Here is a 13343-nt window from a genome sequence, read left to right as displayed (position 1 = left end):
GATTATGATCTTACTGCTACCCACTGGCAACCCAACGAGTTCCAGGCTCCACTCAATCACTCCCACAAATGCCGTTTTCACTTTGAATCCCTTTACCTCTGCCACCCATCACCTGTGCTCTGTCACTTTTTCGTTCGCCTAATCTGAGATCTTTGTCACAATTTATGCTGAGTTAGAGTGTGTTGCTCGTTATGCTTTCCTTACTTTGCTCTGTTTTAATTACCTTTGCTCAAGAGTCGCCAGGTATCTTTGTGATACCACCACAAGGTTCAAAGCCAAATACTGATCAATGACTCGATACACCAGTTAGTAAGTTTGAAATCAATGCACATTTATTTATACACACAGTCAATTATTACTCATGCACAAACTCTACTCACTAAACTACAACTACTACTAAAAGCCTATACTTAGCTTCGGGCGTCCACTCAGTCAGAGGAACAATGGTCGTTGTCCGGTTCTGATACTGCTAGCTTTGAACTGGTATAGAATAGTAGGAGCGCCTATCTCGTAGCGTGCTTTGACCTTCGACTTACGTGGCTGGTGCTTGGCGGGCCTCTAGTCGCTGAGAGTCAAAGGCCAAGGTGAAGAAGAAGAGAGACTCTTCTTTATACCCCAAAGGGTTTCGCGCCCTTCTGGGCGGTTCCTGAACTTGGTCCCAATTAATTGGACCATGTTCCAATCATTTGTATTGATTCTCTCCAATAAAGGGGTAATTCCTCGATGGTGGGCGGGCCCTAGTTACCCGTTGGCCTGCCTTTGTTTTAGTCTCCACTGGCGCCGGGGAGTCTGGCCTGGTACCGATTGCTTAAATGTTTCTCTTTTGTCCCCGGAGATAGCCCATTATTGTGCTAATGGCTTGTAGTATCAGTTCTGTCTGGGATCTGCACGTTCCAATCCACAGGCAAACCTTGCACCTGCTTGTTTTCCTAGCACTGTCCATTTTTCCCTTTACTCTTTGCAAGTGTCCATTTTGGAATCGGGACGTGGCCACCCCAGGTGGCTACAAGTGGCTGAAGCAGGAAAAAGAAAGTTCATATCTTCAGAGGTTGAAGGATAATTACTGTAGTTAAAAAATGTCTGTTTAAGTTCGAAGATATGTGATTTCACTCTGACCAATGGTTGATTACACCTTGGTTAAATTAGGCTTCAGTTGTCACAATAATACTGAATACGATAAAACACAAGTTACCAGAAAAGCATCATTGCATTTACACCATATAATTTGCACCAAAGAATATTTCTCATTATTTAAAGTTTTATTACACAATTCATCAAACAAAATATAAAACCTTGCTATATTTAGCTAGACGTTTCTAAAGGCAACACAAACCAGACCCCTGTCTAAATTGGCTGTCTTGAAATATAGACGTAACATTTTCATTGAAAGTTTGTTTCATTATTGAGCTCTCCCCTGCATCTTCCTCTGTCTGACTGCTTCTTTTATTTCTATTTTTAGCTGGTGAATGAACAACAGGAGAGTCGACCCCTCCTGAGCCCCTCGATTGATGATTTTCTACTTGAAGCAAAAGCTGACAGAGTTTCACGTACACCAACATCAAACACAGCAGGTGACCATTAACCTGAGTACTTCAAAGAGCAGAAACTTAACCCGATCACTCTTTAAAATGATTTTGCCCAATAACAGTCCAGTGTAATTATGATTTATTTGGGATTACTATGCAAAAAGTTAATTGATATCTGCAGAAATTGGAATTAAATTTTATGAAAATTAGGATGTCTCTGTAGTGTATAACAACTTGTGTGATTTTTATACCATGCATGCACAAATTATTGAAATTTGTGACTTTATTCAGAATGTAATTCTAATTAGTTCTAATTGCTAACAGAAACAGGGCATTTAGGCTAGCCAATCTGTGTTGGTGTTTATCCTCCACTTGTGTCAGTCTCAATCACGTGGCCTCCCTGTTCCCATATCCTTTTATTACTATTTCCTTCAATCACTTAACAGTTGACCTGCTCTCAATTCCAGTCACTAATGGCTGCCAGTGCCGCTGGGTTCAATTCCCGTACCAGCCTTTCCGAACAGGAGCCGGAATGTGGCGACTAGGAGCTTTTCACAGTAACTTCATTTGAAGCCTACTTGCGACAATACGCGATTTTCAGTTTCATTTCATTTTCATTGGTGCATTCTCTGAGTAAAAATAAATGTCTCCTATTCTCTGTCATAAATCTCTCATAATTCACATTCTTTGGGTGTCCCGATAAGGTATTTTCAGCCTCGCAGCGCCTGTAAAAAAAACAACGGTGTCTGCCTTAAATTTAATCTTGTATCTATATAACCTCATTCAAAAGTCTGAAGTCACCTAAACCAGGGGCTGGTTAAGCACGCTGGGCTAAATAGCTGGCTTTTAAAGTAGACCAAGGCAGGCCAGCAGCACAGTTCAATTCCTGTACCAGCCTCCCCGAACAGGCACCGAATGTGGCGACTAGGGGCTTTTCACAGTAACTTCATTGAAGCCTACTCGTGACAATAAGCGGTTTTCATTTTCTTTTCATTTTCATTTCACAATCTGGGATGAACTTGGATGAGGTTGCAAAACAGTCAGTAGTGGATCAGCTGGTCATCATGCGATGTGGCCGTCGCTGGCTGGGCCAGCATTTATTATCCATCCCTAAATGCCTTTGAATTGAGCGGCATTTCGGTGGGTATTTAAAAGTCAATGACATGGCTTTAGGTTTTGAAGTCACATGTAGGCCGGACCAGGTAAAGATGACAGATTTCCGTCCCTAAAGGCCGTTAGTCAATCAGATGGATTTTTATGACAATCGACAATGGTGTCATCATTCAACTTTTAATTTCAGCTTCTTTTATTGGTGGGATTGGAACCCAGGGCATTTCACTGGGTCTCTGGATTACTAATCCAATGACAATACCACTACGCAACCATTGTCTTTTCCTTCAGCTCTGAAAATATAAAATGCAAAAGTAATATACTTGAAAGCCATTTTTACAACTATGTAATACATAATGTAAAAATAGGACACACACACTTTCTTATATGTGACCCATCTAACTTAAATGAGTTAAAGCTGACAGAAATATATTTAATCCTCGTAAGATACCACGAAAAGGATGTAGATGAATGAAAATACAAGCGTGTCAGAGAAAGTATTTGAGAAGTGAGATTAATAATCCATCTACTTTTTAAAAAACGATCAACATCTGGTTTGATTCATGAATACTAAAGGGAAAGGATTCTCCGGCCTCCCATCGGCATGTTTCTCGGTGGAGGGAGGCAGCGCTCCATTCACTGGCGGAGGGACTCTCTGCTACCGCTGCTGTCAATGGGAATTGCCAGTGAAGCCACCCCTCGCCACTGGGAAGCTCAAGACCGTGGGGTGCACTGCTGGTGGGGCAAGAGAATCCGGCCGCGAGCGAACGGCTGGAGAAATCTGGCCAATGTGTTAGCTTAGCAGATTTTCTCCATTGGTCTGTTACTTGTTCTGCAGTTTTCTTTCAGCTTTATATGAAGCAGTACATTATAGGTCATGTAATCACTCATGGATAAAAGTAGCTAAGTATCATCTGGTCACATTCACATTTAAATTCCATCAGTAAAAATGTGTTTCCATGCACTATGTGCTAGAATACCTGCCAAACACATAACACAAGCAGCTCTGAGACCTCTGCCATGCTGCTGTTTTAATATTAGCGGTGATCTGCCCAAGGGCAGTTCATCTGCTCATTTCTCCATGCCCCATGGCCTTGCACCTTCCTCATTAGTTGCTCACGGATCCTCCTATTTTCAATTTTATGTTGTCCAGCAGCATAATTCACTTTCTTCCTCTTGGTCTACATCCCTCCAATCTTCCTTCAGTCACCTCAATCAGCAAGCTCCCATTCCTTAGAATTTGGCCAATCCAACGTTTTTGCCTTTAATTAATGAAGCCCCCCATCCTTGCTCCCTCCCCCACCATTCGGAGAACTTCTTCATTATCCTTGTCTTCTCTCCATCTGACCTGTGTGTGACACAAATTTAAAAAAAAATACATTTAGAGTATCTGATTCATTTTTTCCAATTAAGGGACAATTTAGTGTGGCCAAACCACCTAACATACATATCTTTGGGTTGCGGGGGTGAAACCCATGCAGACACTGGGAGAATGTGCAAACTCCACACAGACAGTGAGCCAGGGCCGGGATTCCAACCTGGGTCCTCAGTGTCGTAGTCTGCAGTGCTAACCACTGTGCCTCGTGCCGCCCTGACTAATATTACATGCTTAACCAGTTTAGCTATCTGCTGTATATGCCATCATGTCAATGTTTATATACACAAAAGGTATACATTTCAATCCTATATTTTGATTCATAAATTTAGAGCACCCAATTACTTGTTTTTCCGATTAAGGGGCAATTTAGCTTAGCCAATCGACCTATCCTGCACATCTTTGGGTTGTGGGAGTGAGACCCACGCAAACACGCGGAGAATGTGCAAACTCCACACGGACAGTGATCCGGGGCTGGGATCAAACCTGGGTCCTCTGCGTCATGAGGCAACAGTGCTAAGCACTGAGTCACCGTGCTGCCCTGACTGAATCATATACATATGTATGTGTGTATTTCTTGTGTATTCCCATATATTTTGCACATTTTAATACATACATTATTATTTTATGGCACTGCTCATGTGGAGTTCGCTGTTATAAAATATTCGGAGGGTCACTGTCAAATTTTGGGAGGAAATGTGTTACAGAAAGTGTTTTTGCACCACAAAATGCCAAACTTTTAATGTATATTGAGCCAATTGCCTATGGCATGGTAGATGGCATGGGAAGCAAGGCACTGTTTAGTCTTCAAATGAAGCAATGTTAGAGGGTTGGCCATAATTTGACCAGGCCATTCGGAGATCATCTGTTACCCAGATGAACAGTCTATCCTATTTTTCATTAATATTTTGAATTTTTATGATGATTATAATCCGAACCAAAATTGGCAGCAATTTAAGAAGCAGGATAGGAACATGGGGCTTTTCTAAGGTGCAAATTGAGGAGTTGTGAGTAGCAAAACTGAAGGTCTGCACCTGTTTGAAGTTGTATTTTACAAATGTACATAGTCAAATGCCAAAATAAATGTGGAAATAGGAATTTGTATTGGCAGCAAAATTTACACCTAATTTGTGACCGTAGAATCGCTACAGTGCAGAAGGAGGTTATTTGGCCCATCGCGTTTGCACCGGCCCTCTGAAAGAGCATCCTAACTAGGCCTATTCCCCAGCCATATCCCCGTAACCCTACCTAGCCTGCACATCCCTGGACACTTTTTTTTATAAATTTAGAGTACCCAATTATTTTTTCCAATTAAGGGGCAATTTAGCGTGGTCAATCCACCTACTCTGCACATTTTTGGGTCGTGGGGGCGAAACCCACACAAACACGGGGAGAATGTGCAAACTCCACACGGGCAGTGACCCAGAGCCGGGATCGAACCTGGGACCTCAGTACCGTGAGGCAGTTGTGCTAACCACTAGGCCACCGTGCTGCCCATCCCTGGACACTTAAGGTGCAATTTAGCATGGTCAATCCACCTAACCTGCACATCTTTGGTCTGTGGGAGTAAACCAGAGCACCCGGAGGAAACCCCCGCAGACACAGGGGGAAAGTGGAAACTTCACACAGATAGTCGCCTAAGGCTGGAACTGAACTCGGGTTCCTGATGCTGTGAAGCAGCAGTGCTAACCACTGTGCCGACAACTTGACACCCATAAGTGAAATTTTGTACACAGTTGATGCATATAGATTGAAGTTTTTAATCTGTGATAGTCATACACATGTGTTACCATTGCAGAAGTGCATGGAACTGATGAAGTTATCAGTCTCTAAGGCGTAAAGGTAATCTGCTGATATGTCCAGATCCTGTAATGGTAACCTTGTCTGGAGGTTTCTTTAATTTCTAACAGTGATCTGTGAAATTGTCATTCTTGGATGTTGTTCTGGACTGCATTTGGGACCTTGTCCTAGATGCAGTCAGACTGTACAGTCAATGAGGAGCTGGAGTGGATGTGATTTGTCCTTGGTTACATCTCACTATTGTGCCTTTGTGTGCACTGACTGAATAGATTCTTGTCACCTCGGTTGGTTGCAACCTGCTTTCTGTGGGACCCTAAATGCCAGTTGTTGTCCCAACTGTAAACATGGCATTTTTGCACTGACATTTATATTGTGCGTGTTGGTCATCTTCTCTTGTAGCTTTAAAAGCTCCTCTCTAGTTTCTGGGAGAGTAGTAGGTTGTCGTGAAAATGTCAGGGAAATCCAAGAAATTGAACTATTTTCTGCTGGTGATGTTTTGGTTATATATTTTAAACAATAGGGATATATGAGTAAGATACTTAAAGCAGGAAAGCAGGGGCAGAGTGACTGTGTGAATCTAAATGCGCATTTGCCATGTTTAGCAACACTGCAAACAGATGTTTACCTAAGACAATTTAGTGACAATGGGTGCAGAACATGTAAAGATTTGAAAAGGTTGTTTCGGAATGAAAGGTGTCAGGGAAGTGATTATTTTTCTTTTCAATTCTAAGAGCTAAAACAAAGTGATAAAGGTAATTGTGTCTGCAGTTCTATTAGGTCAGATAAGGGAGAGATCAAGAGGAACAAACATATTTAAGGAGATGCTGAAACCTATGCAGGAGAGCTGATTTTTAGATCTTAGTCAACAGCAATAATATATGTTTACCTCTCAGCAAGCAGTGTGTGAAGAAAGCCTGATTTGAAAAGCAAAGTGCTGGTTTACCTCAGAAGCAACCCCAGGAGATATAAAATCACTGTGTGGTAAAATTTACTGGAATTTTATAGATCTTAAAATCTAAAAGCTGTTGTGGTTCTTTGTGCTGACTTGGCATATGATATTGACACTGCTCATACTTCTTAACAATGACTAGAGTGTCATTGTTCATACCCAGCCAGGGGACTGTGTCTCTTGTGAGACGTCTTGTCCGATCAATGCCCGTTTATGAGTTGTTGAAGAATATTGCAACGGTTCTGGTATAATATTCTGCCTGCCTTCAAAAATGACTTCCCAGGAGATGTCTAGCTCATTCCGACAAGGTCAAAATGGTCTAATGTGTTTGTGGACATGCTGCATTAAATTGGCTGTCCTTCGACAATGGTTTGCCACAGTTTCTGTAGTGTGGAATCTTTCACCATTTTTTCTTGTAGCTGCTGGCATTTGCATTGCACAAAATGCATCAGATCAAACTGGAGAACATCTTTAAGTTCAATGTCAAATAAGTCAACTTGTGGATTTAAGGATACATCTGCTGTTTTCCCTGCGTTAGGCAACTGTTAAGTGAATCCAAAATGACCACTTTATCTGCCGTGCACTTATCTCACAATCATAACCTCATCTTTATCAAGGACAATGACTGTTTTTACGAATCACCTCCAGTGGCTTGTGGTAGATGTCGACCACAAACAGATAAGTGTGAAAATGCACGATTCCAAAAAATATAGGTAATGTTTCTTGCTTGATATTGGAGCAGTTGGATTGCATCATGGACCTACATTTTGAAGCAAATGCAATTGGTTTGCTTGTTTGTAGCATATGTGCTCCCAAAACTTGATGTGAGGCATCCATTCCCAGGGTAGTTTTCTAACTAAGATTGTAAAATTGCAATGTTGGTGTTTCTGATAATGACTCTTTCAATGTTTCAAAGAGGTACAGATGGTGTTGTACCACAGGAAAGGCCTGTTCTTTCTCAACAATTCCCTTCACGATGGTTTATGAGCAAAATTAGGAATATACGGAGATAGGCAATTAAAGAGTCTTAAGTCATCTTCAAAGTTCCCACCATTGCCACCATGTCCTGTTATTATAAATATATAGTGCCTTAAGATTGATTACTGTACAAGACACAAGGCATCAATCACTCATAAGAGATTGGGTAAACACGTTGTGGGTTCATTTATTAAGATTAGGCACATGAGAACAGTTATACATTGGTATAACGCTTGAAAAGATCAGAGCTGTGTGTGTTTTCTACTCGAAGCAAAAGTGAAACTAAGACTGGATCACATGACATGCCCTTCTTGTGATGTATTGCTGATATCAGACACCCCCCTTTTAAAAAGAAAGATACTAACCGCCCCCCCCCCCCTTTCCAAAGGAGCACAAAGATTTACCATGTTTGTGCTTAGTTGCTATTATTTAAGTGCATAGAACTGATGAAGGTATGGGTCTCTAAAGCATAAAGGTAGTCTGCTGGTACGTCCAGATCATGCAATGGTAACCTTGCCTGGAGGTTTATTTAATTGCTCACAGTGACCTGTGAGATTCTCATTCTTATTTGTTGCTCTGGGCTGCATTTCCGAACTGGTCATAGATGCAGTAAGACTGTACGATAGAAAAGGAGCTGGAGTAGATCTGATTTGTCCTTGGTTTTCGTCTCACCATTGCACCTTCATGTGTAGCAATTGAATAAATCCTCATCACCTCGGTTGGTTGCCATTTATGTTCTGTTGATTTGGGTGAAAAGGAATATGTTTATCATACAATCTATAGCTTTCACTTCATGCCAGAGAACAGGGGGAGGTTGGAGTGTGATTTGAGAAGAACCATGGCAGCAACAGACCATCATCCTGAATATTCCCAGCAGTTTTGGATGCATCGGCTTCTGTCACTGTCAGTCCAATTTTACAGAGCACAGTTTACTCCAAAGAGTCAGATAATGCTGATACACCTCTCCTGGTTTGGTTCACTGCTACTCCCTGCAATTAGGGGCTTCATTGTCATGCAAGAGAAAGGGAAAAATGTCAGAGAATGTGTTGCAATGTTTTGAGTGATATGCCTGCTATGGTTGAATAGCTGGAAGTATGTTGAGGCTGTGAGTGATCATGTGAGGCTGGTATCATTGACGGGTGTGTGGGGATAAGGTGAAGTATCTGGGTTTTAGGCCTGAGTGATGAGCAGCATGAGAGCTTTATGATGTGGTTGGTAGAAGAGCTAATGTGAAGGTGCCTTTACTGACATTGATTAGCTGCATGTGGTCATTGATCATCTCCCGCTACTAATTCCAGGTCCTTGGAGCCAGACTGCAAGAATTGACCTCCCTTGGCTGCTCCCTTCTCGGGGTGAGCCTTACCCTTCACAGAAACATAGCCCCTCTCCTCCTTTTGATCTCTTGATGAAGGCCTTCAGCCTTGCATCTGAGAACTTGGTAGCCTTTTCTCTTGCTCCATTTATTATCCTCCCCCTGAGAGCTGCTTTCACTGTAGGCAGTCAGCAGTGGCTTCTGTGCTGGTTGTGCTGAGTATTCAGCTGGTCAGCAGTAGGCCACACCTCAATTGAATGCGACAATCATTCAAATGAGGAGGCAGCACAAAGTTTGCAGACTGCCTGACTCAGTGGGCCCAGGTGCAACTTTCATCCCTGGAAACAGGAGAAATCCGTTTTTTAGCCCTTTGCTTCAACGATTGACAGGACTGAAGGAGAAAGTAAAGAATTCAGATAACTTATTACTGGGGGTATTTCTATCATCGCATAATTGTACTACAGATTCACAATGAATTCAGGTTGCAATTGGGATAAGTGAAATGTCAGGGGGAGCAGTGGCAACTGTACCAGTACTGCAGAGGCCTAGAGTAATGCTCCGGGGACCCGAGTTCGAATCCTGCCACGGCAGATGGTGACATTTGAAAGTCTGGAATTAGAGTCTAATGATGACCATAAAACCATTGTCAATTGTCGTTTTTTTTTAAACCCATCTGGTTCACTAATGTCCTTGGAAGGAAATTTGCCATCTTTACCTGGTCTGGCCCACAGACCCACAGTTGCCTCTGAAATAGCCTAGCTACCCAATTCAAAAGCCATTAAGGAATGGGCAACAAATGCTGGCCTAGTCAGTGATGTCCACGTCCAATTAATTAAAAAAAATTGTAATTAAGATGAGCAGCATGAATACCTTGTGTGTATTCCTGTAACCAATCAGAAAGTATCTTATAGTAAGACTTTAAGATTAAATTTTTTTTTTTTAATTTAATTTGGTTTTCTTTATAATGATCTGGGAATTTATAATTACAGGAAGCACAGGTTGAAGAATCAAGGCGGCAAAGTTATAGCCTTTTCTCTGTCTCACAACCCTGTGAGCTTCTCCACTGGGAGAGTGGTATCACAGCTATCATTTACTGTTGAATTTAATTATGGGTGACCTGCTTATTTGCAGAATTTTAATTTATCCTAATTTTTGCAAAACAATCACTAATAGCTGGCACTCTTCCTACCTCCTGCTGTTGAAGAGTCTCATCCACAAACAACTTGCATCAGAAAGTCAGGTGCAACTGTGTACAGTTTTCCAGCCATTTCAGATAATAATTGTATACAAAGTGCGCCTGTGTCTTGCTGACAAGCGACGTTCCCTAAGGGAAGTAGTCGGAAAATTACACTGGTAAAGTAATCTTTCAGGGGAAAAACTTACTCTAATGCTCTCGTCAAATGTTTCCGCAAGAAAATGTAAATCAAATTTACTAAGGCTGCCTTACCGTCCACATAATTTTAATAACACCATTTAATGTTACAGTTTTGTCACCGGCTTTGGACCTCCTGGACCTTACGGAGCCAGCTATGACAAGCAGCAGCAAGACAAAGAAATCTGATGTTGCGTCAAGAAATGAAGCCGCCAAACCTGCCCCCTTTCGAAAAGAGCAAGATGACACAGACTTAATCAAAGTTGAAATTGAACAAAGTATTCAGAATGTCAAAGCCCCACATAGGCCGTCCCTGGATTCTGGTATGAATTGAATAAATCCTGAATTGTTCAATTTTATTCTGTTGACTTTGACATCGTTTTTTTTTCCTGGACATTCTTCCCCATGTATTGAAATTTTACACATTGCATTAGGTGAGCAAGAGGCATACCCCAAGTAATCAACCTACAGGAGCACCAAAGTTTAACTTCAAGCATAGCTGCCTCATAACTTGCCTATTTATCCTCTTTACAGGTGCTGACAGACCTGCTGTGAGGTTCCAACATTTTCTGAATTTGTTTCAGATTGCCATCAGCGGCAGGTTATTTATTTTGGGGAATTTTTTTCACCAAGTGTTTTTCTTCACATTAAGATAATCAAATATACAGAAAATGTCAAATCATGAAACAAATAGCATTGAGAATTTTGTGGTCATGAGAGAATTCAAAATCAGATTTTAATTTGGGGTTGATATACCTTTTTAATTTCTGAAATTTAGTTAGCAATACTGAAGACAGTGCTCTGTGTTTCGTGCATTCTTGCTTTGAATAGCCTGACAATATTACAGTTTTCCAATGCAACAGGTTAATTATATTTAATCAGTGGATTCATATGAATGAATAGCGGGAATTAAGGTGAAAAGGCAAAATACTGCTGGAAATTGGAAATAAAACAGAAAAGGTCTTGACTTTCCAGATCGTGGTGGGACCTGTCGCGCGCCGACGTTTGGCAGCCCAGCTAAACGTCCATTGACTTTCGGCAGGGCCAGTGATTCCTGCTGCGGGTGAGGCAGAGAAACCTAGCCCAAGGTCAGGCAGCATCGATGATGTATCGTCAGAATGTCTAAGAGGTCTTTGACCTGAAAATTGCACAATTGTGTTGCGTTCATTACTTGTTTTATGAGTAGCAATATAATTATTATCGGAGACCAATCAAGTTTTCTATTCAAATTTACCTCACAAATTCACAATTTCCTTGCAAAAACTGAATATGGATTTTCTTTTAAGGCTGCTGTTGTTCAGGCATCCTGTGCCTAACTGAGGCACTCCTCGACAGTAATTAATTGCTCCTCCCACCAATGGCTTCCCGATTGCTCCTCCCCATCGCTGGAGCCTAGCCGATTGGCCCTGGCCCTGATGAAGCCTCCCAGAATTACTGTGGGACCCAGCCTGAATCACCGTTCCTCCTCAGGGCCTGCTGCAGTTCCAACAGAGGTCAGCACTCCCGATGGTGCTGTTGGGATTGGCGAGCTGCCAGCCCTCTGACTGGTCAGCAGCACTGGCATGTGAGATACCCTCCCATGTAGAGCAGAAGCCAGGAGGACCTCAGTCCGTTAAAAACCTGACTGTAAAATCTGCTCGTGGCTTCCCAGCCAGACACAGGCGGGCTCAGCCAGGGAGCAGGGCCACTGCCTCTGTGGAAAAAGTCTAACAAATATTCTGGTATTCCCGGCTTTTCCTAGAAATTCAATTTCCCCATGTTGACATGTTATTTGTTCATCATAATGAATATTTTGAATGAGTCTCTGCCACCAACACTGTGGTCCCCACACAGAAAATAAACTCCATGTATTCAATAAATAATGTTTTATATTACTTGAAAATAACTGTCTGCCATTCTCCTTCATGATGAATCTTTTTCAATTTGGCAAGATTGACATGGACTCCCCTACTGTTTACACACTCATAGGAAGTATGCTCTATGAAGTGGCAGTGATGGATTGTAACCATTGATGTGATTAATTTCACCCACCACAATATCAATATTTCAAGCTATTTTTAATATGGAAAATGAGGAAAGCTTCTTCATACTCTCACAATGAAATGAAATATGTGAGCTAACTCCTGTAAACACTGGGCCACCATTAGTCTGAATTAGATGGCATTTCCCGCAACATAAAAAAAAAGCCAGAGAAATTAGCATTAACTCAAATATCAATGGAAAACCCATCTATGCATTATTAGATGTGTGGAAAACCAAGCTAGACGAGATGTAAGATATGCATGTTCTGATGGAGTATTAAGCAAAAGCGGTTAAATTCAAGGTTGAAATTAAATTGGCTGAGAAACTAGAGAATAGTAAAGACTAGTATTCCAATAACAAGGGTTATACATCTATTCCTTGATGGAGTACCAGTAGCTAAATCTGCATAAACAGAATTGTTCATAGAGAAATAGCTTTGATCCTGATTTCAAGAACATTTTAAGTTCTAGGATAGACATGCAATGATGCTATGAACAATTAGATTAAGATATCAAATGTATCAGTGGGGTGGATTTTGTGGGGCACTGCTGTCACCTGGAGAGTAGGGAATACATCCACAATCTGGACGGCTGCCACGTAGCCATTTAATGCTGGGAGCCGTGTTCATAATTTTAAGGCAAGATTTCTGTCCCTACTTCAGGTGGAATTCCTGCCTTAGAGAGTAGTCCCACCAGCACCTGTGGGAGTGCTGGAGACCGTTCGGACTAGAGGCAGTCCCACCACGCCAGGGAGCCCAGTTCCGTTCGGGTCTGGAGTGAAGGGGAGATGGGGACTGAATTCAACAGGCCGGGGGGGGGGAAGGATTAAAGGAGGAGAATGACCATTTTGGGAGGATGCCTCTTGTATATGGGGCTGCATTTTCAGCCCTCCCCCCATGC

The 13343-nt window shown here is 41.9% G+C and overlaps 1 protein-coding gene across 3 annotated transcripts in view; it reads left to right on the top strand.

The window, feature by feature from the left end:
- pex5la (peroxisomal biogenesis factor 5-like a) overlaps positions 1 to 13343 on the top strand; it is a 235196-nt gene that overhangs the window by 148509 nt on the left and 73344 nt on the right. For all 3 annotated transcript variants that reach the window (XM_038816591.1, XM_038816590.1, XM_038816592.1), the window contains 2 exons: positions 1460 to 1571; positions 10536 to 10745. In XM_038816591.1, the coding sequence (XP_038672519.1) occupies positions 1460 to 1571; positions 10536 to 10745 (322 nt within the window). The remainder of the gene's footprint in view (positions 1 to 1459; positions 1572 to 10535; positions 10746 to 13343) is intronic.

This window comes from Scyliorhinus canicula, chromosome 13, assembly GCF_902713615.1.
Source record: "Scyliorhinus canicula chromosome 13, sScyCan1.1, whole genome shotgun sequence".
NCBI classification, from domain to species: domain Eukaryota; kingdom Metazoa; phylum Chordata; class Chondrichthyes; order Carcharhiniformes; family Scyliorhinidae; genus Scyliorhinus; species Scyliorhinus canicula.
The sequence above is the reverse complement of the archived record's forward strand: the minus strand, read 5'-3'. Positions and strand labels throughout refer to the sequence as shown.